The sequence below is a fragment of the Rissa tridactyla genome, chromosome 4 (assembly GCF_028500815.1).
Source record: "Rissa tridactyla isolate bRisTri1 chromosome 4, bRisTri1.patW.cur.20221130, whole genome shotgun sequence".
NCBI lineage: Eukaryota > Metazoa > Chordata > Aves > Charadriiformes > Laridae > Rissa > Rissa tridactyla.
In genome coordinates, this window is record NC_071469.1 from 46,595,176 (window position 1) to 46,622,304 (window position 27,129).

The 27,129-nt window shown below is 41.1% G+C and overlaps 1 protein-coding gene across 5 annotated transcripts in view; it reads right to left on the reverse strand.

Annotated features, from left to right (window-relative positions):
* Positions 1-27,129, reverse strand: part of AMBRA1 (autophagy and beclin 1 regulator 1) — a 137,763-nt gene that overhangs the window by 34,628 nt on the left and 76,006 nt on the right. For all 5 annotated transcript variants that reach the window (XM_054197793.1, XM_054197795.1, XM_054197792.1 and 2 more), the window contains 3 exons: positions 18,373-18,483; positions 9,710-9,898; positions 8,849-9,003 (listed from right to left, as the gene is read on the reverse strand). In XM_054197793.1, the coding sequence (XP_054053768.1) occupies positions 8,849-9,003; positions 9,710-9,898; positions 18,373-18,483 (455 nt within the window). The remainder of the gene's footprint in view (positions 1-8,848; positions 9,004-9,709; positions 9,899-18,372; positions 18,484-27,129) is intronic.

Below are 27,129 nucleotides of genomic sequence, written 5' to 3' on the forward strand. Positions count from 1 at the left end.
AAATGGGCTGTACAGCAATAAAAGCACTGCCAATTCACAACATTAAGTTCACTGTAAGCACACCTCAAAGCAAAGCCTACATACAGTATGAAACTACCCAAAGAGCATTCCAAAAAAATGCAGAAAACTATGAAGTGCACTTGTATTTGCAGACCAGCAGATGAGGCGCAGTGAAAAGGATGAAGGTATAAGCAGAGCAAAACCAACAGCAGTCCAACTAGGGCTGCACATGTTTTGCATTTCCCCATCTGCCCCATTCATTTTCTGCTCCACAATTTGAAACTTCAAGTTCTTGTTCTAGGTCAGAAGTTTCACTTCATCTTTTTTGGTTGCAAGCACCTTACTGAGGCTGAACGGCCCCTAAGTAAATTCCTATCTTTTTTTGCCTTACTCATCCCAATAGGGTGTTGCCAATGAAAGACCACACCTTGTTTGGTTTTTTTTTTAATGTCAATGTGTTAACTAGTTTGCCTCTGACACCAGGATATCAGACAAATTGCTATGAAGCATCTAACACCCTACTGAAACTGACTTCTACAATGCTGTCAGTTAGTTTAAATAAGTCTGTGACCTTTTAAGGTCCAGAAGCATAAATACATCTTTAACCTGATCTCCTTAATAAATAACACTATGCCCTTTTTACTTAGATTACATTCTTTACTCTGCCTTCTATTTATGAATTTCACAAAAGCTGCTAAAATTCAGGCTTATGCCTTGCACTGCCACAAACCCCAGAGCCCTCTGCCGCAGAATTCAGGTCTAGCTTGTCTAAAGCAAAGGGGCTTGAATGCAAAGCAAAACAAATGCTCCTTGGAATAACTGACCAATGGCTCAATACATTTCTTCATAAGACAATGTACATCAGTATTTTAAAAGAAGAGAAGTCTCCCATTTGTTTGGAAGGAGACTGTATCCATATGCAGATGCAAAGAAAAAGGCACGCACTTCCCACGAGCAGACAACGGAAAAAATGGCTTTTTTGCTCCAAGTCTCCTCTTCTTAGCCAGATTGGTCTATGCTGCTCTGAACCCCTCCCCCACGGCTGATTCCTGCCAACAACATACACGTCTTTCCATTAGATCTTCTCTGTTATAATGGGAAAAGCAAAAAATAATGCACTTATCTTTTTGGATTTGTCAGTCTTATCCTCAAATGGATCTTACCATCTCATGCTCTGCACAAATAAAATTTCTTTCAACTCCATTTATCTTCCACAGATGCAATAGGATCACATACGAAATTCTTCTTCAGTCTTTACCAATACAACAAACCTCTTTCTGCCTTTTTCTGCACCTGTTGTCAGTTCAGAAAATCCTAGCTTTGTTTTTTGAACCACAGTGAACTAAATGAGAACCAACCCTTAATTTTCAGCAACAACTGAAACCTTAACTGAGGATACTTGATTTAATTCCTAAAACAGAACAGCACCAGAAGTTTCTGTTGGGTGGACTGAGAAACTTTATGTAAAGGTAAAACACAGTTGGTTCTTCCTGACCATACTCGATAATTTATTGATGATCTTTCAAATCAGGAGAAGTCTTATTACAGGACACGTAACCCTTCCTTTCTTTAGGCTTGCTCTTGGCATTATCAGCTGGCACTTTATCTCACAAGCCTGCCATGCAACTACTACACGAGAAAGAGCTTTTAAATAACTAGTGGGAAGCTTCAAAACATTAACAAGAACCATGAAGAAACGGATCATCTCAGGTAATAAAGCTCTCACTCAGGAAAGTAACACACTTGCAGTGAAGCAGCTCATTGATTTGCTACCTGTCTCCCAAAGGCTGCAAAATCAGGGTAATACCTCTAAAAAGCCATTTAGGGGACTGGTCCAAACCCAGATCTGAAACCTAGGGCTGAGTAAGCAAGAAATTCCTAAACAAAGCTATTGTCCTTTCAATTGTGCATGCGTGTGGTTGGAACAGATGAAAGGAGAGAAATAGGAATGCCAAAGGGGGTGCTGGCGTGACAGGAGATAGATACACATACATTCAGTGCAGATGCAGAAGTGGATTGAACTATGCAAACAGGACTGTGCCCCCAGCTATCGCTATCTCTTGCAAAAAATCACTGACAGCTCTCAATGCTGGAACAATCTAATACAAATATGGTCACTTCTATGGCAAGAGGAATGACGAGCTGCTTCATTTTTGCCCTTAATTCAGACTGCAAACCAAAAGCAGTACCTGTGAATTCTCCATTAAATGTCATGCTGAGACCGTAACAGCAAAATCTACAATATGTTAAGGATCTAATGATAAGAGCAAAGGATTTGCACACAGCTGCCATTCCACCCTGCTCTCCGTTTGCTGAGCCTCAACAGAATGGCATGCAAGATCAAGTGTCAACAATATGTTGATGACAGAGATACATGCACCCTCATCTAGGTGAAAAGAAGCTGTCATTCAGCTGCCTACACGTCTGGAAGGAATAAATACTAGAGGAAAGAGTTGTCTTAAATTTAATTCAAGAAAGATGGTAGGAAGAAGCATCAAAAAAAAAAGCTTCGTAAAATTCCAAACCTCTTCTCAGCCCATGGCCAGTTTAGTGCAAATCTGATAATAATTCACCTTGGCTCCCTTACCACTATTTGACTTGGGCAAGATGACTGCACATAAATAATCTCAGACATGGAACCGTCTTTGCCATAATTCTTTCTACCTAGTTAAAACTATGTACCCAACTGCATCAAAGGTAAGAGTAGCTACTGTGGGGCACGGGCTCAAGGCCTCACATGAACTGCAAGTACTCAGCACTCCTAATACTGGACCCCATATTAAATAAAAGGTCTTGTTCTCTCAGCTTCACATCCCATGAAGTAAAAACATCCCGAGTAGATGTCACTTGCCTTTTCTTCACACCATTTGGCTAAAACTGACAGTGCTCCCATGGTTAACCATCACATGAGATATTAGCGCAATATTTTATGAAGGAATCCTAATGAATTTTAAGTTTTTACAGTTTCCTGTAAATTCTGCTTCAGCAGCCTTCAGGCAGACATGGGTGAATCAGTCAAGATAGCAATTTAACTAACTCTTACAACATACCATTCCTGCATCTATACTCAAAAATGCACAACTATGCAATCCTTCATGCCATCTGCAACACCAAGGTGGTGTTGCATTTTCTAATGACGTTGAACACAGCTCTTTCTTACAATACCCTACATAAGCAGTGCTTACCAACGTGGGTTTTGGATATGCTCTGTTTTAAAGATACCTGCCAGAATCTGCCAATACACAGAGCATATAAAACTACTTGGCCTCAACCAGACTGTTACGCTCCATTTTGTATCAAAAGGAGGGATTTCCCATATCAGTAAGAAAAGGGTTCTGTCCCCATGCCCTCTTCCTAGTAGCAACAAGTACACACAGTCTGACTCTGCTTGGACTTTTGGTAGTCTAAGAAACATCTACCTGGTTCAACTTCTGCTAACAGTGAAGAATTTCTTTGAGTAGTAATCGGGTGTATTACCTGCAGTTCTACTCAGAGTTGTCAGAAGCTCGCCCTGTCCACCTGAAGATGTCAAAATCTCTCTCACAAGGAGACACAAGGGACCACACCAATAAGCATGCTTTTTCAGTAACACAGCAAGAGGCTGGTACTCTCTTTCTTGCAAACTACTCTTGTTTTCAGAAGTATGTTAGTTCATATGAAATCTTCCACTGCAGGTAACATGGTGCCGTAAGCTATCTCCATATGTTCTCCTAATCAATTTTCTTTTTACGCTATCAAGGGCTCTGACAAAAGTGTAACTTGAGCCCCAGTGAAGCCAGTGTGCATGGCCATTTGCTTTCAGGCTTAAAGCCCCTTCGCTTATGGCTGCAGGAGCACTCACAGCTCATCTAGTGAGTCAATGAGGTCTGGCAGTGACTTTTGCAGACCACACTGGCTACATGCTACTGACACTGGCGTGAAGCTCAGAAGACAACAGCACTCAATACAATTGTGCATCTTCTCACATATTCTGTGTATTGTCCCTGTTAAGACTTAATATGCTGAAAAAAAGCTTGGCTCTGTGCTAAAACTCTTGTGTGCCTTTCTGCTTCAGGCTCTTCTTCCTGCAGTATTTGGAATTCTACATCTGTTTACAATGGAAGCATACACATACTCTGTTCCATCCAGGCTACTGACCGACCTCTTCACTGGGATGTTTCCCAAATACCAGTAGTCTTGTCAAGAGTCAATTCCGGATCTCCACAGCCTGAATTTCCTTACAGATTCAAAGCACAATGCAGTATTTGAGAGGGGCTTGGTTAAGTCATCTTATCTCCACAAATTGCATGATTTGCTCTTCAGCTTCATGTCAATGAATTTTTTCTATCACCTACTTCACTATTTGTATCCTCAGCTTAAAAGCCTCTTTCCAAGTTTTATTTTAATTTGGATCACATTAATCATGTTTTTCTGATATTTCAGAGTTAGTTTCCTCTGGGTGAAATGAAAAACATTAAATATTGCAAGGGCATCAGAGTTTGTGAATGCTAGAAATAAAGCTACCTTCTGGCCTTCTTTCTCACTAATATCCACTGCTAACAGATCCAGGGCAATATGATCCTTACTCTTCTACATTTCTAAGGAACTTCAGTTCCAAATAAGTTTCTAATTTCATGTTCTTCTAAGTTCTTAACTTCCATGTATTCTTGGAATCATACAGAATTCAGAAATCACCCTAGACCCAAGCAGCTTGAAAGCAGATCCTCTTTATCTGGAGATCAGCTCCAACTATGATTTCAAAAATAGGCTGTGAAACCTATTTTCTCTCCATATTTGGAGTCCCTTCTCCAAACTTCCCATCTCTGAAACTCAAATATTTCCACACAATTCCCAGTACCACTGCTACCTGTATCACCCCAAGCTAGAGATCAGCTAAAAGCAATTCCTTCCCTGTACTTTCCAGCTATAGATAGATTTCAGAGATGTTAGCTAGGTTTGGAAAAAAAACAAACCACAAACCAAAAAAAAACAACAAAAAAAATAAACCAAAACAAACCACAAACAACAAAAAAATAAAGCTTATGCATACCACTCTTGTTAAAAGTCAACACTACTAGAGAGCTTTTTAAGACTCAGTCTGAAAAACAAACTTGTTCTTTAGCAAAGCCAGGTTTCCATCTGAAATGCTAAGCAGATCAGTTTTAAGGGAGTGAAAGAAAGAGCATGAACCTCTAGCTCATGACTCTACCATACTTGATGACAATTCACTACTTTTACTCCATTTCTGAGCATAATTCGTAACTGTCAAATCATGTCAGCCCTGACCTGTAGAAGTCTACCCAATCTCTCTGAAATATTAGCAGCAAAATGTATATAGACAATGCAAACTTGTATAACCAAGATGCTCCTTAATACAATCCAAAAGTGCTCTAGTTCTCAGAGAGAACGTTTCTCTTCCACTCTGAAAATTACACCAGCAGCCAGTTGATTTCTAGGTGCAAACATATTAGATTTTCATGTAACGACCAACTAATTGCATCTTCAAAACCTCTATTTCAACAGCAAGATGGAAAAAACTCTCTGAGGAACAAAAATCTGCAATTCCACTGACTGCTAGTCAAGATATGGAGGAGGGGTTAATTGGAAACAGAAATAATCATTGTATTTCACTCCTCAGCATGTTGCCATGCTTTTGCAGTGACTTACAGCCACAATGCCAAGCCCTACTCTCCCAGTTCACTGATTGCAAATCAAAAGGCATCAGGGAAGAAAGGAACAATTGTGAGACAACTTATAAGAATTTTCATAGAATCTTATGTAGCATTTCTCTTTAATTTCTCTCCTGGGAGTTTTGTGAGTAATGTAAAATTAAAATATCCACAAAGCATTGCTTCAGAACATGGCTGTGACTTATTTTTAATTAAGAAGTTGAGTAACAATTGCTTTGTGTTACAAGCTGTTGGCATAGAAGAAACAAAGATGCCTTCTGATTCTCTCTAATGTGCACATTAAATTAGAGATTGAAGAATACAGTTTCACCAGGTTTCCTGAACCTTTTTCTACTGCAAGCTGGCCAAGCTGCAAACAGGTTTTTACGCAACTGAATATGAATATGTCAGCCACTGTAACGACAGTGCGCTAAGAATATTATAAAGTTTCCTACTTAAAGCTCTATTTTCATTTTGCATGTCTGGAAAAGTATTACAAACTTATAGAGCAGTCTTATTGCAAAACTCAAGGCAGAAAAACCTGTAGTTGATCTACCGATTTTTAGAACTAGATGAAGGAATAATATTTACAAGATTAACAGCTTTATTTTTCCTTGGTCCTACTGACTGCACAAAGATGACCAACACCACACCAGAATGTTCAAACAATACTCAACACAATCCTGCAGAAAGGATCTTTAACCAAATTAATTCAGACTGGCCTAGTTGTGACCCTGTCACGTATGCCGAAGCTGAAAGCCCAAAGCAGTCAGAAATGAGACATTTTTAACACCTTTAAACATGATGGGGGGACGGGGAAAACAGCAAATTAGTTAGCAAATCCTGCTAGACTGGAGAGATTTGAAAACGTGGGGGAAAGGTTTTTGGAAGCTAAAAATACACATGCAAGAAAGATGAAAAAAGCAACCTTTAGAACACAAGCAATCCATCTGGAGAAAAATAATCCAGACCTACAGCAGATGAGAACGACAGGAGTGCAGTGATGTGGAGCAAGTCTGAAAAGCAAGAGTGGGAAAAACTGTACAACATTTTCAATGCACCATAACAGCAAAAAAAGAACAAAAATGTCAGGTTTTGACTGCATAAGTAAAGCCCCATAGGCCAAAAAAAAGGCAGAAAAAAAACACTCTCTGTGGGCTTCTGGTATGACTATGCTTATCACATTATGTACATTTAAACATATCCCAGAATGAGGAAAAAAAAAAAAGGGTATATTGGAGAGAATTCAGAAGAGAAAAAACTGAAAGCTGGGAGATTGAATTACAAGAAAAGATTAAGGGAATACAAAGCATTACTTCACTAAATGGTGACTAAGAGCAAGGGTACAAGCATTTGAAGAGTATAACACACCATAGGGAAAGAAGATATGTTTGAAATGGAGATGCAGAAATATAAATGGAAGATTTAGACTGATTTAGCTTACTGATTTAGCTGGCTACAAAAAAATGCCTCCAAAAGGAAGGGTTAGAAGCCATAGCAACTGGAGTTTAGAGCAAACGTAAAGGACAGATGAGAGGAAGAGACGTGATTTTAGCCAATAGGACTTCTCTATCTTAACTTATTATGGTATGGTAAAAAGACTGGGAGAGGATACTCCTGTATCTGGCAGTAAACGCTATATATTTCACTAGGTTCTTAAAATAACTGAAAAAAGGAAACCATACCAGGGCAAACTACACTTTTGAAAGGATCTAACAGGATACCAAATCTGTGTAATTAGTGATCTTATCATACCCACACAGCTTTCACCAACCATACCTGCTAACATTGTGCTTTTTTCATAAATACTTTTTAATTTCTCTCTTACCTTAAGAGGCTTGTACCAGAATGGTAGCTCAGAACCAGGGCTGAAAAAGTGCTGACTGGTGCACCAAAGAATATCCTCATCATTGATCCTCCCTTGCCTTACAACACGGACCAGATGAGGATGATAAACCAGAGTTTTATATCAGCTGATAAAGCAGCTCATGTAATGATGCAGCTGAGATTACCCTCTCTGAATCATGAGCAGACTGGAGAGCAACTACAGAGCCTGAAGGTGAATCAAGCAATTTCTCCCAGAGACACTTCTCTCCACAGTACCAGGCCACCAGACAAATGGCTCATTGCAACCCTTGCACACTGGGAAAGCTCTGCCAAAAGTAGTAACAATCACAGGGGCCTTTGAAAACAAAAACTTTTAAAAAGGGAAAAATAAAAGAAAAAGGTGTGTGGGGGGGGGAGCTGCTCAAGAAATGAATTCCACTATGATCAAGTTATCCCCCAAAGTGAAAAGTTTTGAATAGCTAATTTTCATCTCCCGCAACAAGTCGACGGATTATATGATCTAAAACTTGAATCCAGCCCATATTTCAGCTTTAGAAATTACCTAGTTCTGCATCCTCAACTCTCTTTGTGCGTTATCAACTGGACATGACTCTTCCCATCCTAAACTATTACTGAATAGCTGTTATGCTCCGCTGACGAACAAAGCAAGATATACACATTTTCTTCACTTGTGTATTTGCCAGTTTGCAAAAAGATGAAGGTTTTCCCTCCTGTACTAAATGAGTCAGAGTGGGTTCAGCTCTCCCATAAAGCAGCAGTATAGAAAGATAATTCCATTGCCAAAATATGCCTACATATACATAGAAAGGTCACAAATAAATAGCCAACCAAAGCTTGTTTGGCAGAAGTATAGTAAGCCTCACCTTCAGTCCGCAAGTATGATATGAAGCTTGGCTCCTACCCTTCCTGAAACGGCTGGTGGCTGCTCTCCTAGAGGTTAGTCACTTTTAGGAATGTTAGGAAATGATGCTGAAGCCTCAGCTGAAAAACTCCCTCAGCAAAGTCAACTTAAGTACTACAAGCAAGATGCTTATTACCCAAAGAAATATGAAAAGACCTACTAGGCACTCTGAATAATATCCAGAGTTAGGAATGTATTCCACAACATGGAATGTATTTGTTCATCATTGTATTTGAAACCAGAGTAAAGTTCCACAATTCTGTTGTATTTATGCTCTCATGCTATGTTTGCATACCTCTGTAATTAATTACTTTGCGTGTTTATTATTCAGTGGGTCTGGAGCTTGCTGCCTCTTTGCTATCATAATCCAGCAACTAACTGCCACGCTAAAGCCAAAGCAAAACAAAATCACTGATGAACATGCACAGAAACAGAATACTCATACACTCACCCTCATAGAGGTTTCTCCACCGTGGGGCTGTTGCAGCCTGAAGACTTGAGCAACCATGTGTTCTGTGGAGGGGTGCAACAGGATACGTCGGGAAGCCAGTCCCACCATTACATATCTGCCCATTGGAGACAGGCTCACAGAAATGGCATTAGGGCCTATGAAGAGAAGAGGGATTATTTCTCTCAAAGGTTAACATCCCTCCCCATGCTTCATCCTCACAGCTTCTTCATTCTCTTCCAGCATTCCCATAATGTATGGCGTACTAAGCTCACTCTTATAAGGGGTACAGAAGAATACGGAGAACTGCACAAGTATAAGTTTTCATAGAATCACAGAATGGCTCAGGTTGGAAGGGACCTTCAAGATCATCCAGTTCCAACCCCCCTGCCATGGGCAGGGACACCTCCCACTAGACCAGGCTGCTCAAAGCCCCATCCAGCCTGGCCTTGAACACTTCCAGGGATGGGGCATCCACAGCTTCTCTGGGCAACCTGTTCCAGTGCCTCACCACCCTCACAGTAAAGAATTTCTTCCTTATATCTAATCTAAATCTACCCTCCTTCAGTTTGAAACCATTACTCCTTGCCCTATCATTACACTCCCTTATTTTGTGAGGCCTTTCCTTGCTGCAGGCATCCTCTCACTAAGGCAATGAAGTTATTTAAGGAATAAAAAAACCTATCCCTTACCAGCTCCCCCATACCAGCACCTTTCGTGTCCAGACCATACCACAAGCTTCTCCCAGTAGTACTATATTTGTGGCTGGTTGGAAGGCCAATAAAATATTTCTTGCTACTACAATCCCTAATGTTCAGACTATTGCATACCCCCACCCAGCCTGACTTCTTCCTGCATGCTTACCAAATCGCTTTGTGTAAAGCATCTCGCCCAAGTTGTGGGGAGCCAGAGAATACACAGCCAGTATTCCTTCATCAGGGAAGCCTCTTTGACTGCTGGGAATGAAGGCTGCCAGCAGCTGCCCATCGGCAGAGATATCGCAGCTAGCATCGTTGTAAATCTTGCAGTTTTGAACAAGTACGTTCACAGAGGCTGCAAAGAAGAAAGGAACAGTGATTAAAGCACTCGTGTTCAACAGAGAATAAAGTAAGATTTAAACATAATGTTGGAGACCGGACAGCTCATGCAAAAGGCACGCAAGCATTTAGCTTCCTCCAAAAGTTTATGAAACATTAATACCTGATTAATGTAAAACTTGCTCCAAAACGGAGATAAGACACTGCAATGAGCCCAGGAAATGAAATCTGCTCACCTCCTGAAGCCTTCAGCCAAGAAGTAGTGGCAATTGCACTTTATCAAACCCCTCCTTTGTTGAGCATAACACCATCCTTTGCAAAGGACAGCACAGTTTAAACAAGTCTCAAATCGTGACTCTCTGACAAACTCCAGCAGTGGTAGCGTTAGAAACAGTACACCTTAATTCATTTCCCCTTCCCTTGTGGAGCCCCTAGTTCCAGCTCCCCTTATCTCCAATAAACAGGAGATGAGGGAGAAATTCCTCACTGCAGATACAGACACTCATTTCTAACAGCTGATTTTTATACCAATCTTGGATAAAGCAAGTGAGAAAGGGCAGTGACTTCTCCAGCCAGTCCTCCATTGAATTACTCCAGTATTTAAGACACTCATGCAATCAGTGAAGTAACTGTTCAGCAGACCAGGCAGTGAGCAGCAATTCACAAAACATAAGTTTTACTTTAATCTCTGCTGGTAAGTTGCTGGGCGACCTCGTACAAATCTCTTCCCCTCTGTGCCTTGCGTATGCAAACTACAAGGTCTTTAGGCTACTGAATCTTACTATGCACTTGTGCCCTTCCTAGTACAATGAGGTTCCAAGGCTTTTTAGCATTGTCATCACCAACAATGGTGGTTCAATGGTGGCTTGATAAGACAAAGATGGAGTTAAATCCCTCCCTCAGCCCATCCTAAATGCGCTCCAGTTCTTCACTAAAACGGCTGCAATTATTTCAGGAGGTCTAAAGTGCATACACTATTCTAAGAATGGGGAAATTTCAAGTTCTAGTATTTTCATACTCAAGGGGATAGAAAAATAGAAAAATAGAAATAAAACCCACATTTGCAACATAGAAACTTTGCATGCTAGAAGACCAGACACCCGTCTCACATGCTTGAAGCTATAAGCATCATATGGAACACTATGTCAACTCCTACAGTCCACAAATGCTCAGAAGAGAGAACCATCAAACCATGCCCAGCCTAGAAGTGGCTTTGATTTTGTTCATCTAAATTTGCAGATGAGTTTGTGGAGGCATTTCTTGGGCTAGGTTCCTTATTAGCTTAACAAAAAAACAGTGCTAAGAATGCTTTGTGCATACTTCTGAAAGTCTGAACTTCCAAATCAAATTAAGGCTGTAACTCAATGCTTTTACAAACTGGCGCTGCTGCCAGAAGAAACAATCCCTGCCCTTTCTTTCCAACACTTCTGTGGAAAGCAAGCTACATCAGGGAACTGATATGGCTGAGAAATTACTGACTGTTGTCCAGGTCACTTTTTAGCCAGAACAGTTTCCCAACCTGGTTCGCCACACAGCCACATAGACACTTGCAGCAGCAGAAAAAGTACTCATGACAGGGAAGCAGACAGGACTGTTTGTTCTTCCAGCATTGTTGATTTAAAGCACTCGCTGAATCCCATCTCTAGTTCTTCTAGTCTCAAAGACATTTTTCCTGGGAACTGCTTTCCTACATGGTTCAGTATCAGCTTCTCCTGTTCCATTTAAGAAACTCTGATGAAAAAGACAATGAGGATAAAAAGTGGACTATGTAATTACATTCTGTACCAAACCACCTACACCTGTACTCTAAATTTATTCAACCATTTTTTTCAGTCTCGAAGCCGCTAAAAACAGTAATTTTCAGCCTAGTATAAACAGAAAGGTGCTGAACAGAAAAAGGTAAATAATGGTAGTCACTGCCAGTGCTGTGATAACAGAATCCAAAATACACACGGCCCTTCAAAGAACAGACGGTCCAAAAGATGGCAAAATTCCTGTGTGCTTAGTCTGAAGCTAGTTGAACAGAAAGACAACAAAAGAAAGCTTAAAGACTATACTACATAATTTTTTAGAAGGCAGAATTAAAATTTGCCTTTTTTAAAAGAGAAATCTGGGCTTCATGCAAGTACTCATGTCATCACAAGAGAAGATGAGCTTCAACACAAGAACTGCAGTGAACGAGGTAACGGATACATGACAACATGCTGCACTACATAATCCCCATCAAATTGGGAAGATTCCTGCACGGTTCTTCAGTCACTTATTTCAAAACCGGTCCTATTTATTAGCTTTATCAATGGTCTGGGCACAGAGTGGAGCTGGTTGATGGATTCTGTTGATAAAGTTGGATAATTTCATTAACGGAGCATGATCAGACCACACAGTGAACTGAAGTACACAGAGACATAACGGAAGTGAAATGAAAGAATTCCACAGTGTATTAACATTTACAAATTTCTGCTTTACCGAGGAACTTCTCATCTGGAAACAAGAGAGAGTTAATTTTGGTGATTATAGCAAAGACTGAGCCATCCACCCAGCTTAACAGTGAAAGAGATGGAAATCCTAAACTGCACTAGGGAGCACACTTACAATAGAAATATGGGTGCTAATACACAACCTTGTGCTGAGACCACACGCAGGATACCGGGCACGGCTTTGGTCAGCCATGTTCAAGAAAGATTAAACCCTAAATAGTAACAAGTCCAGCAAAGAGCTAGCAAGATGACTGGGGAAAATGAAACATGTATTTTATGTTAAAAAAAAAAAAAAAAAAGAGGATTGCAAGGAAATGGGATTGTATTTCCAAAAAATACCAAAAAGTAAGTGCCAGAAAAAGTTCTCTTCACAAATAATGTTGACAGGTCAATAAGTGAGTAAAAGCAGACATTAAGTTTGGAAATTTGAAGATTTCCACCTATCTGCTATTCCCGAGAATAGTCTTTCAACAGAAGTGGAAGGGGCAAAGAATTTAACCAATTTTAAGACAGCATAAGAGGAACTATAGGATGTGCTTGCCTAAGACAGCAGGGAGCTAGACTCAGTGGTTAAGGGGGTCCTTTCTCACCAATTCCTTTGTAGTTGTACTCTTAAAAAGCAGTGATCTAAAAAAATAAATAATAATAAAAAAGGAGGAATGGGAACTTATTGGACAGTTGAATATTGAGACTCTCCCAGCCAAACCTGAGTTAACTACTTAAAAGAGAGCCAAGCAACAACGCCAACAACAGAGCAAAACTACACATTACACAGGGAGAGCATTTGCCAGATATACAACTCTAGAACACAGCCCCACTACCACCCCCTGCAAAAAACTTTGATTATAAGAAGAGAAAATATAGTCCAGTCCCTTTCTTTGGGGTCTAAGAACTGTTCTCTCATTCCTATTCTGCTACATATTTTTGTCCTGCATCTCTGGGCTCAGGATGCAGTTTCTGTGAGGTAGCCACTGTTTCTCTACAATGTTGTCATTTAAAGCTCAACATTGGAAGTAGTAAGATTTTATACCTGCTTCATCAGACCAAAGGAATAGGTGTCATTTAGCCCAGGGACCCTTCTGTACTGATGAACTCCTGGTGCTTTTCAAAGAGGTGCAAGAAGTTTTAGAGGGGACAGATACTGATTTCTCTGTGCACAGGCCTTGTTTCTTCCTTGTTCCTGTAACTATTGAAAAATCACAGTCTATAGAAACCATGCTGCTTCTCAGCTTTTAAAGTTTGAGTTTTTTTAATCTAATGCAACCTTGGACATTCATAGGAAGAGTCCCACATCTTTACATTTGTAAGGTAAGAAATGTTTCTATTTCTTCTGTACCATTTACAGTTTCACGGACACTGCCATGTCTTGGAGATATCCTCGCAGTTTGTTTTTCCTTTCCAGGTCCTCTAATCTTCTTCCTCATCCAGCATTTATTATGTCTTTTTAAAACAATGTTGGGTTTGGATCACCCAAGGGTCACCAAGAGTCTATTTATCATATAGCATATGTTCTCTCATTTTCTATCTACATAGTTTCCACCCACCCTCTCCCCCCTCCTTTTTTTTTTTTTGATGAGCCGTCCACAGTGATGGCCAACATGACTGCGTGTCTTGTTCTTTTTAAAGTCTGTTGTATACCGTGAATGCCTCTTAGCAAAACAGATTGTGAGCTCCGCTGCCAGAAGTGAACTATCTTTCCCCCTTGATGTATGCCTGGAACATAAAACATCACAGATGCAAGTTGTGCTGAACAAGAAAGAGCATCCTTTATTTCAGTCTTTCAGTATCTGATTCATGCTGGCATTATGCTTCTTTGCTCTTCCCTCGTTTACAAAGGATGAAGGATTCAGGTAACACTTACACCTAGAACACCAAGGGAGCCTACTGTGCCAGCAGAAAAAGTCTAAATGTGAGAGGTGGAGATCTCAGAAAGCTTTAATTTTAAGGAACGTTTCCAAGACCTGGGGAGGATGAAGATATCTGTGCATTTGACAAAGCCACAGGCTATTTGATTTCTTTGAGCATGAGGCCTGATCTATGAAAATAAAGCCAATACAGAAGATTTTAGGGGAAAAAATTGCTATTTTTGGAAAATCATTTACAAAAAGGCTGCCCTTTCATCTCTTGTTTTCTTTTGTTGTTAATGCAGCCACTGAGCTGACAGAATAGATCAAAAGAAACATCAGACAACAAATTAATCAAGCTGTTGTGCCAACATGGAGTGCTTACACCTACAGCATAATTACGCTTGAAGCTGGGAAAGACCAGGAACACCGGCAGCAACAGCACTGTTTGCCAAAGGAAAATAGTGCTGGCACACCATCCATTCCCAGCCACTCTTAAGGGCGACACTTTCTTAACAGCTGCTCCTATTTACGCATTGTTTAGCATGGTTTTTTCCCCCCCTTTTCTTCTTTTAATTTCTTCTGCATCCCACTGTGGATCACTAAATATTGATCAAATCACCCTCCTCAAGTCCCAGCCAGTATTAGAACAGGACAAATTCTGGATGCGTGACTAAATGCAGGAGAACTAGACCATTTCAGCCACAATGGCGAGAAAATGAAATAATGAGCAGTGAGTAGCATGAGAGAAACTATATTCAAATGATACAAATAAGAGATAAAACCTTCAAATACTTTACCCGTGGAAAGACTATATTCTACACCGATTCAATACTTTCCTCTTAGCTGCGGGAAGTTTTAAGGATATAGAACACTTACTAGAAGAATATTAAATAAATGCTAGAGATAGCATTGCCTCTGCTGACAAATAAATTCCCCACCCCAATGCTGATACGGCTGATAATTACAGTTTAAGACCAGGTCGTGTTCATTTCAGAGTTATTAAAAGCAAAACTGGCAAAAGGAAAGAAGAAATCTGAAGTAATCTTTCTCCATTTTGCAATTAATAGAGAGAGACAGGGCAGAGACTACAATCCTACAAGTCCCTGCAAAGCCATTTCACCAAGATTGCTGGAGTCCTCTTTCGTGCACTTGCTGGATTGAGCATTAGCGAGGTCGCTGCTGCGGAGCGAAGTCAGTCCAGGGCTGCGAAGGGTGCTGGGGCCCAGCCGCTGAGACCACAGGACTGCGCTAGTCACACCGCTGTCACTTGCTCAGGTGCGTCCGCTTCAGTGGAAAACATCCTATTTCCAAACTATCTTTTCTTTGTTTAGTTATAACAGGAAGAAGAGCTGCTCGGAGATGGGAGGTCGGCCACAGAGTCATTTCTTTGATGGAGAGTGGAGCTGGCAGGCAGTCCCAGACTTCAGCTGCGTCATTTCATCTGCCTGAACTCCCAAACCACTTGTAGCTCAAGTCAGACCGAGACAGTGCAATAGCCCTCTCTGCGTAAGTGGACTCTCCCACATGACCACCTCTCATTTATGGGAAATTATGAAGAAAAAAGGGAGCTATTGAGGTCACATGCTTTATTGGGAAAATAGTTTATTTCCAAGACCACGGAGAGTCAGAAAAAACTCCTCCAACCCACCACTCCACTGTTACACATTTAGCTTCACCGTATCTCTACAAATTTGTGCACCTTGGCAAACTTGCAGCTTGCCTTCGTTCTGTGCCTAGGCAAGCTTGGCAAATACCTGGTTTAGGATGAGTGCAGCTTCTACATCTTCATACATCCCTACTAGACCTTGGCAGAAGGCGATATGGCTAACGATCTAAAATGCCAGGGCTGGGCTCGGCATGTAAAAAAGAAAAACCAGAATAAAACTGAACATTTCCAAATGATGATAAATAAAGATGGACAAGCCAAGTACTATGAAGCACAAAGTGGGGAGTCAGAAGGGATAGGTATGGGCTTGTAGCAGGAACCCTGCCTGCAAGAAGGGTACAACAGAATCCGTAGCCCAGTTTCCAGCTAATTGGAAGCTATTTTAGAATGGAAGTGTCCCGGTAGGGAAGAGGGAGAAGACTGAAATATTGAAGTCTTGAGGAGCAGATGGTTCTTATTTTCTATGGAATTCCATAAATTATAAACAAACATCTTATGCCTTTTTTTTTTTTTAAAAATCAGCAGCCTTCTCCTCAACAGCCAGATGAGGCAAAAAAAAAAAAAAAAAGCTATTAGCAGCTGTAGCACTCTTCAAATACTTTACAAGCTTTCAGAGAAGTCCCAAAGAATTTAAGTCAGTAGCAAGATGCTTCCCCTTCTGAATTCATCTTTATTCCATTCCAGAGTCTGGCTGGACCATGGCAAGTATTGCCACCGCGTGGCAAAACTTTGCCTTGAGCACTGATCCTCAGCCTACAACTTTACTTTAGTACTACAAAGTTTGGCACTTAACAAGACACATCAAAGCACCGGCACATGAATTCACCACAGCATTCTACTTTCAGGGTGACACTGCATGCTCCTTCTCAAGAGACAGAATGGTTCTCAAGGACAACATATAAAGCATCTTCCCCCTTTACAATGTCAAGGGCTAGCATCTAGAAGCAGGGCTTTTATTTCCCACCAGACTATAAACATCACACCACAATATTCTATACAATGTGAAGGAAGGAAATGAGACAGAAACACCAGATGCTGTGTCACTCCTACAGATAAAGTAAGAAATCTGTTTGTAACGGGACGGGCTACTGGTGGTTTTCCCCTAGCTTCTCCGATTTCCTGGGGACTGGGAGATAAATGGCCCCCCACAGGTTGCCCAGAGAAGCTGTGGATGCCACATCATTAGAAATGTTCATGGTCAGATTGGACAGAGCTTTGAGTAACCTGACCTATTGAAAGACGTCCCTGCCCATGGCAGGAGGGGCTGGACTAGATGACCTTCCAACCAAAACCATTCTGTGATTCTATGATTTCAATTTGCCACATCTCTGCTGCTATGGTGTCACTACATGTGCTCTTTTTGTGCGTTTTTTAAATAACGGGACAGTACACCACAGAGACCTCTATTGTTAGATACAGAATTTCTAGAATTGCAGAACAGACAGGGATAGGGACTGGGAGAAACTTTCAATGGCTTTAATTTCAATGGCTACCTGTGAAAGCAGAAGTCCTTCTGGAAACAGAATCCCCATTCTCCCTAAAAAAGTCAGCCCCTTAAAGCAGAACCCAATCTGTTTTTGCTGACAAGTCAAGCAATGAATTTCATATATGCACAGAGATAGCCTAAACTAAAAAGTCACTGTACAAAAAAATATTCATGAATATCTACCTCCTATCTTCAACCCAGGCTGCCAGAAACATTTCTGCAGCTGTGCAGCAAGCTATATCAGGATACCACTCTGGGTTAAAAATAGTTTTTCTAGTCAAGTTAGTTTTAGCCCTGAAAAAGTCATTCCTTGGTCAGCTGACCACGAGCATCAAATATGCTTGTGTCTGCATTAGGAAGTCTCTTCCAGTGCGAGAGCTAGCTTATGCCATAGAACGTACGTAAAACTATGGTCTAATTTTCACAAAGGGAATAAGAAAACAAATAAATAAAAATCAGCAATATTGCTCATATTCTTGACACTTTCACCTGAGACATGGGACAAATCACTGCTTTTGTAAATGGCTAAAAGCTGCATCTACTTCCTCTGGCTTGCAACACTGTGGTAAGCAACAGACCAGGGCCCTGATTCCAAAAATGTTGCACACCCATACTAGCTTGGAGAATTCAGACACAATTCATTAGCAGGTTCTAATGTAAAGGTATAAACACAATATCCCTCTAGAAACTTATTGGTAAAATAACGAGGAGACTGGATACAGAATTCTTCTAAGAGGATTGTATATTCCCATGAGAATGCTCACAAAAAAGCCCCATTTATGCATGGATTTGCTGATAGCAAGAATACACAAGCTAGACAGAGCAGAAACAGCTCTGCTCTGTCTTATAGTCAACTTTTTCAAAAGGCTAAGCATTTTACAGTTCCCAATGCAACAAGACAAACAAGTAATCAAAGGCCTGCAATATACAGCTACCTTTGGAAGTTGCAAGAGCTTATGGTAGCTCTAGTTGGTATAGACTTAAAAGAAAGTACTGGTGTCCTTTCCAGCTTACCATTGCTGATTTCAGGCAGATCAAATTTAGTGAAGTCCCACCACTGGAGCCGGTAGGTGGTGTTGGCAATGTTGCTGGCCACAGCTGACTGTCCATCCCCAATCACAGCACCTACCAAAAAAGGAAGAAGTAATTAGCAATTTAACTTCCAGAAGATCATCCAGAAAAAGAGCTGGGGAGACAAAACCATAGAAAACCTTTTAAAATCCAATACACAAAATTCTAGATTCTTAAAGAAACCTTATTTACAGAAATGGGAACACCTCCTAAATAAGCCACAGAGCGCAGGAAATTAATAGGAAAGTGCTTCCCTGCAACACATTTCTGAAAGCAAAGAATACTGATGAGAGATAAGACTTGCCCAGACTCACAAGGCAGAAATACTAATCAATTCATTTGGTGGAAATGCATTCTGCTTATTGGTACTAGTGAAGCTATATTTTCAGACACAAAATTTTCTAGTACAGCAATGAAGGCAGACCAGAATATATGCTAAGGAAAAGCATTGTCCTGGCATATCACACACATTTGTGGATGTAGGTGATCCCTACTACTACTGTAGACTCCACTCAGAAGATGCAGGTTGCTTATAATATTTACCACACAGTAATGACTGTAACAAAATATTAGCTGGGAGGACCTACAAGCTGGCCCTTTGCTGCCCTGGGTAGCCCAGCCTACAGCAGGCAGAGGCTGTCCTGACTCCAGGCAAACAGCATTACCCTTGCTAACCATCCAAGGATTTGGGCAACAGCCCAAAGCAGAAAGCTAAGCAGAATACTTCATAAACTAGCATGAAGAACATAATTTTCCAGGCAGAAAGGAACTGCCACTGGTAACTCAAGTCAGCATGCATTTGAGAAAGCTCAAAGGCGTTAAATGCAATCACTAGGGAGAGAAGTGGAGAGAAGAAACTGTCCTCCCATAATAGTACTACAGTCAAAAAATCTCCTGCTATTTGCAGTCTCTAAGGCCTTCATATACATGCGGCCCTCGGTACTACACACACATGCTGGCACCCAGAGAAACTCAAGGTAATAGAATTTGATAAGAGAGCAAAATAAGATCATCCTCAAGCACAAACGAGGAAAAACACAGCCTCCAGAGTCTACGCCGTCTGAATTTCAGCACCTCCACACTGTCTCCAGCGAGAAGCACATAGAAAAGCCAGTGGCTTCACTTTCCCAGAAGGGCTGGCTCAGGACTCTGCTGCCACAGCAGCAATAGTGGAAGAGACATCACTTTGACAACTCTGCATTCAGTACACAGCAGGGCAGCTGCAAGTGCAGAGAGCTAAAAGCTTGCTAACTGCTAGTATACCATAGAATAGTTCGGGTTGGAAGGGACCTTCAAGATCATCTAGTTCCAACCCCCCGGCCATGGGCAGGGACACCTCCCACTAAACCAGGCTGCTCAAAGCCCCATCCAGCCTGGCCTTGAACACTTCCAGGGATGGGGCATCCACAGCTTCTCTGGGCAGCCTGTTCCAGTGTCTCACCAGCCTCATAGTATAGAATTTCTTCCTAATATCTAATTTAAATCTACCCTCTTTCACAGTTTAAAACCGTTACCCCTCATCCTATCACTACACTCCCTGATGAAGAGCCTCTCCACCTTTTCTGTAGCCCCCTTTTAAGTACTGAAAAATTAAAGTCATGTGGAGGAAGATGAGGAGGCTCGGGTGACTGTATTTTTACTTTTCTTATCAAATCCCAGCAGAATGCTCAGGCTTATTAAAGAAAAAAAAAAAAGAGCCTGAAAACTCACACACTAATGGGATTTTTTTTCTGAAAAGTAAAGAATAAGGGGGTGCAGGGCAAAGTAGGGAAGCAAATTCTAGAATGGTGCTGATAAAGAGAGAGAAAGACACCAAGAAGGCTGCTGCTAGTCCTCTTTTCATTGATAAGCTGTCTTGAGTTCTGAGTTTTGGTTCTAGAGAAAGCTCAGAAATACGCCAAGAGCAAGACTTCCGAGCAGCCAGCTTTACACCGTGTACTCAGCTGTGCCAGGCCTCCAGCAATCAACAAACCTCCGCCATGCGTCTGCTCAGTCTCTGTATCTGCCTCTGTCAGACACAAACGTATCACTTGGAGAGCAGAATTAAGAACATTTCCATTGCTCTTACATATGCCCAAGGCCTTGTTCTCCATATCCCCCCAAAACAAAGGGCTCCTCTGAACAAAAGATACGCACTGGAGAAAGCGGATTCAATGCATTAATGAAATTACATTTTGCAGCCAGAAGTGGAAGGACGACAATTAAATTTTATGTTGCTTCATATTTAAAAGTCTCCTCATTGCAAGCCTGGGTTTGGTAGCTCTTGGGCAGCTCTTCTGCTGTCTTGCCTCCAGCCACCAGGTGGAGAATAGAAAACTAGTTTCTGTACAAATTCCAAGCAGTGGGACTTGCCGCAGGGAAACAGTAACTACCAATAGGTTGCAACTGCCTTACAGGACTGAGTCAGACAAGGAAACACTCTGCAAAGACAGGCAACAGATGTGCTACTCAGGGTACATAATTCCAGAATACTGATCTTATTACCGATGAACATTACAAAGTTATCACCTGTTTTGCAATGAGAACAACCTTTGTAGGCATAGCAAGTAATACGTAAACTGGAGAATAACATACCCTAGGAGATTAATCGTGTGTTCCCTCTGCATCACAGAAGCCTAGCAACATCACTAACTGCCCCACAAACAGCAAGCTCACCTGGCTCATACAACTGTTGTACTTACTGCTACAAGTACCATAAAAAAAAAAAGCTGTTAGCAAGTGTTTTTGAATTTTTTTTCTGTAAAGATTCTGGTCTTCTCTTCTCTTTCCCCAGAACCTTCAGGTTAGTTATGGTATTCATTTAAACCTTGCATCCCCTTCACCTCCAAAGGCAGTCACATCCTACATGGAAAAGCTAACAACAGAAAAAAAGCAGTGCCGCCTCATCTACAGGACAGCTCTGCAGAAATTTCAGAGCCAGCAAAAGCCACCAACTAATGCTAGTGCCTCAGGTAACAGATACCTTTATCAAAAAGATCAGGACACAGGGAACAAGGTTCATAGAATGAAAGCTGCATGTTCAGAACGTTTTGGTCCATTTCTCAAAGGCTCCAAACCAGTGTGCCTAACGCTAATGGCAAATCCATGATCTACATGTTTTTATTAAGTAATCACCTATACTTATACTAATTATGTAATTGAGAAGTGTAATTATTAAATTATATCTAGCTACATATTACAAAGTGGAATAACATTTGTATCGCAAGTCTTGCCAGGCGCCTCCCACAGGCACGCATGCACTGTCCTACAGTAAAGACGATTAAAAGCACGCAAATTTTTCAGACATAGGAAGGAAAACACCCCCCCCAAGTACACAACTACGCCATCCTAACCTTTGTTGTTCGCTTTTTCCATTGGTTGATAGGGAAGATTTGAGACCATGGGTGGAAAACTTAAGAAAATTAAAATCCTCACTACAGAGCTTTGGTTCACGGCGCAGCACGAGAACTCATTCTCAGCTGGCTTTACCCAGTCACAGAGTCCCAGCCTGGGTGAGAGCAGAAGAAGGTGCTGTTGCCTCTTAAGTTCCAGTGTAATCTGGAGGCAAACAGCACACTTCAGCTTCTTAAATGTGGGCAGATCTGTTCTTACAAGCAGCAGTTCTCACCAAGCACTTGACAGTCTGTCCTGATTCCTGGGTCTTCCACTGTTTGATGGGATCATAAGTGACTGCGGTGGGTACCCAAGGGTCTTGGGCTTGTCATCCCCACAAACGGAATGACCTTTTACTGCAGAGATGATGTAGATTTCAAAATGCTGAAATCCAAAGTGAAGGCCAATTGAAATGCAGTGAACGTAGGTTTGATTGGCAGCTTTCCTGCGTCTGTCTATCACTGCGTAATAAACACTGGGTGATGGCAGAAATGAAGATAAATGCTTTCAGCAGCTTCCCCCTTCTCCCCCCACCACCTTGGATCTCCTTCCACCCCCACTCAGCACATGACAAGAGAGTTTAAAGAGTGGGGGGGAAAAAAGGTCTTAACAAAGACTTAAAAAAAAAAAGCTCAAATCTTTTCTTATAGGCCACCTACACGTGAGAGATATTTATCCGTCAGTCTCAATCCCCTCAGAGGGTCCAGCTCATCTTGGGATGTGGAGAAATGAACCTTTGCCAGTCAGCTATTGCTCATTTATGAATCAAGCCATGCAAGCCAATGTCTGAGTTTAGACCAAAAGGGGGGGGAAAAAAAAAAAAAAATAAATCGGTGCAAAACCACTTTCCACAGCACTCCAGCACTCCTTCAGTGAAGAGCAGGATACTTCCAAACTACTACTATCAGACTCTCAGAGGAAGAGCTATTACTCTAGAGCTACCCAGGGCTTGGGGTACAAGTTCCAAGAACACGAACATCTACATATCATGAGAATTTCTAACCCATGTATTTAACAAAAACCAGAGTTAAATTTTTTTTCTAGGCTAGACCCTGTCTTCTTAAATTTTTAGTGTCTGGCAGGTCCCCCTCATAGTAAGAGAAAAATTTAAGATGCTTACAGATAAGCTTGAGGAAGCTGGAGAAGTCCCTGAGCTAATTTGTGACTCAATTTGAGACACTGATTAGGCCCTGGTATTAAATTCCCCCTAGATTAGCACTTGCATCTTTAAGCATGAGTACCTTTGAAAAGTAATTACCTCTTTATGAGCCCGTTTGTAACTGTAGCTAATGATACTGAGGTTATCCTACACTTGCAAAAAGGATCTATCACAGCTGACAAGTTTTACATTTACTAGTTCTAGATTTACTATAATCCAGGCACCAGGAAGCCCAAAACACAGGACAAATCTATTTGACAAAGCAAAGATAAAGCTCTTTGCTGCAAGAATACACCAGATTCTCTCAACCAGTTCTGAAGCAATTTGAATTCAGCTGAAATGTGATCACTAATCTCTGAGATGTAAAAGGTTCTTGCACATCTCCAACTCTAAAGTATTTTATGGGGCAGCCTGGTTTTGGGAACTACCTTTGATCACAGTAAATATATTAAATCCTGAATATGAATTTGACAAGTCCCAGCAAACCTCTGTTCCAGGCTACCATGAAGACACTGCCTTTGAAGTGGCTGAGCTAACGATCTAAAACTGAGTGAATGCTGTAGAAAAAGTGTGCACAGCAACCTGGTATTTTCAAGGATTTATTTTGCTTGTTTTTCAATGTACCAGCAAACTGTAAATAGGAAGCGGGCAAAATTATTTTCCTGAATGGATGCACAGAGTGTTACTAAGGGTAGTTTGGTATATGCTAAGCACTGAAGGGATCTCAGATTTGATGTTAACTGGGAAAGCCTCAGAGAGGTCTACGCTCTCTGAAGGCTGAACCCTTCAAAAGGCTATTATTCTTCCTTTCCCCCAGATGTACACAATAAGAAGAAATGCAATTTCCCATTCATGCTCATTCCTATTGCAAGATTTCTTTTTAAAAGGGGCAATGCTTAGCATACCAAGTTCCACAGTCCTATCAGCTATGGGAATTTGAGCAGGCCACAGCTGCAGGTAGTGAAGATGACCGTCCTAATAGGAGCTCAGTCAAGTGCCCAAGGGCTTAACTCAAATTGCGAGCAATGCAAGCATCGTACAGGAAAGGGAATTTTCCAGCCACAAGTTTCAGACTTCAAAAGGAAGTCATTTTATTTGCAAGAAACACAAACAATAAATGAACAGATGCCCTGCCCAAAGCCTCCATCCCCAGTACAGTCATGATGGCTCCTTGACATCTTACCTTCCTGATGTTAGGAGATCTTCCTTTGTCTGATCATATAACAATTAACATAGAAATGCATCTGGGAAGCATTTGTCTTTGATGGTAGGGTCCAATTTTCCCCGCAGGGAAACTAGAAGAGATTAAGGTCCTTTTCAAATGCATTCCCATCTTATTTGAATTGTTTGCAGTTCACCAAGCAAGCTGATAATTTTTCTCCTTAAGAAATAGAATTCCCGCTTCTCTGTTGTTGTTCACAACAACATAGAGATGCTCCTGCTCATTTCACCCTGCTACACACGGAAGCTGGAAAAATCAGATATGAAACAGCATGGTGAGTTTCCAGAACCAGCAAGAGTTGAGCCAGAAATGTTAACGTAGAACCTCTCAGATGAGGAAAACCCTGTAGTCTCCTTGGTGACAAACAAGGTATTTTAGCATACCTTTAACACGTACATACTGGAGCAAGCTGTTTAGGAAGTCCTCATCCTACCCAGGGTGACCAATAAGGAACAAGCAGTTTCATTTCCTTGCTATAGCTACCTCAACCCTCTCAGCTGCTGTTAGTGACAGGTTATGGTTTAAGTCTCCAACTTGCCAAGAACTTTCTGCAACCATCCAGTTATCAGACAGGTACTGCTGAACAGAAAAAAGCCAACCAAATAAATAGGAAGAAATTCCTTCTTTATACCTCCTAAATCACTACCAAAATCACTACCAGTCATCCCCTCAAGTACAGCCTTGCCACAATGAAAGTCTGACAGGATTTAAAACCATTTTTGTACGCTATTTTTTTATCTGTAAGGTTCATAATCTCTCATGCCATCATGAAAAAAAGATAAAGAGAAACAGCATCTGAACTGTGGGCATACCAGAGTGGCTTACTCACACCTCACCTTAGTGATGAGTGGAGAGCAACAAAACTGCTCAACAACTGCTGGAAAAGAGAAGGGATGAAAGAGACAAGGGAGAGCCTGACTGACAACTGAACACAAAGTAATAGTTGCATCTTGTTACCGATACATAATTATTTAGCTTATGCTTCAGAGGGTACTTCATTTGCATAGCTTAAAAGTTCATTCTTGCAGGGTAGTAAGTACAATTCACCAGACAACCGAAGCCTCAAACGCTGCTTGCAAAAGAAGCAGAGCTGTAAGCCTTAGCGGTGCTCTTACATTTGTGCAACACTAATGAAGCCAGTAAGCGCAATTTTCCTCTTTATAAGAAAACCTTTATGAACAAGGACTTTTTAGGTTCAGCTGTTTGTTTTCTTATTTGTCACTGATGATGCTTTTAGCTGCAGTGGATGGGCAGTTCTGTGGGAAGGCTTCACTCCATTGATTGCTTTATGCTATGTAACAACACACGTGCATACACATTTTAAACAGGAAAACCCCACTTGTTTAGGGACCACTGTGAGACTCCTGGAATTCTCATACTGGGTACAGTACTGGAATGGTGTGTGGAGGTGATGCCTAAAGAACAAAGTTAGAAGTTTATCAAGAATTTTTGGTTGGGACATGGTTGAGGCATCAAAGAACGTACCTAACCTTGAATAGGATGTGAAATGAAACAATGTGTCTTACGTGGTCTTTTGCAGTTGCTGACTTAGACATAAAAGACAGCAAAAACATAACTTCTGGACCAAATTTGAGCCAAAAGTGTATCCCAAACTAACCTTGGGTAATTATAATGCTAAAAGACACACCCCTTTGTGAATAATGAGCATGCCAATCGGGTAACCTCCCAAAATGCTTTAAACATGAGCTTAGATGCGTATGTATAGATTGGTTAATAATGATTCATTCATCACTCCTATCAGCTGTATCTTATCATTATAAGTATTGGGCAGCTTGAAACGTGAGGTGTGCTGGCTGTTGTTAAATGCCTGACGCTCCATTCTGCAGAATTGAAATAAAAACAAATTATCTCAACTCATTGTGTTGATTGGCTCTCGTACACCGGGTGAAGAACCCTCATTTAGGGACAACAGAGGTACTCCATGAAACACACAGGTGGAAATAAATGTTATCAGGCTAGACAGTCAAGATAAATCTTCCTGCAAATAGGGATGCTGCATCATTAAAGAGCCTGACAGGAAAAGGTTATGGAAACAGAAAGAAACATCTGTTACCGTTGGCTGAAACAACTCACAAGTTGTTTTGAGAAGTGGGTGGGCAAACAAGCTTTCGCCTCTCTCATTTGGGCCCCTTGCTGAGAAGGGGGGACAAGGCTGGAGCCTTCCCACCAGCTGAAGCTGTTAAAGGAAGTTTCTGCAGACATTGCTGCTTGTTTTGAGACCGTTTCTGTATTTCCATGTGACAGTAGCATGTGTTAGAAGCATGCCTCATACTACCATACAATTCAAGCACTAGAACATGTTTCCTGCAGTATAGCCTTTTAGGGAAAATATTCAAGCACTAAAAATACATTCCAATCTGTGTTTTATTTAACTAATGTTTTGTTTTGACCTTTTCTGCATATTTTCAACCTTTTATATTCTTTTGTCTGTATGCATAAAGAAGCCCTAATAAAAAAAAAAAAAAAAAATGAGTAAAGGGTTGGAAAAAGGCGTTTATGCTTTCTTCCTAGTTTCTGTTATTCCATACACCATAAAATCATCTGATACTTACAGAATCAGCTGTAAGAGCCATCAGCTACTGCGCTGGCATGGGAGTCATTTATTGGAAAATACTGGGGAGATAAAGACACCTTTACCTTGTCAGTGTGAGGAGAAATAATAATCAGTTATTGTTACAGTAATTTCCCCATCTAGAGGTCCATACCAATCTACTAAAAAAAAAAAATCAGTAAGATAATACATTTGAAATCAGCTCCCAGGCAACTGACACTGCAAGAGAAGAGTGGTTTTCAGAATTAAACTGGGGGGGGGGGGGGGGGGGGGGGGAGAGCAAATAAGGGCCAGGACACACTCCTAGATGAAAGGTCAGGAGAGAGTTGAATTTTGCAGTTTCTAAAGAAACATGTATTCTCTTCCTTTGCCTCT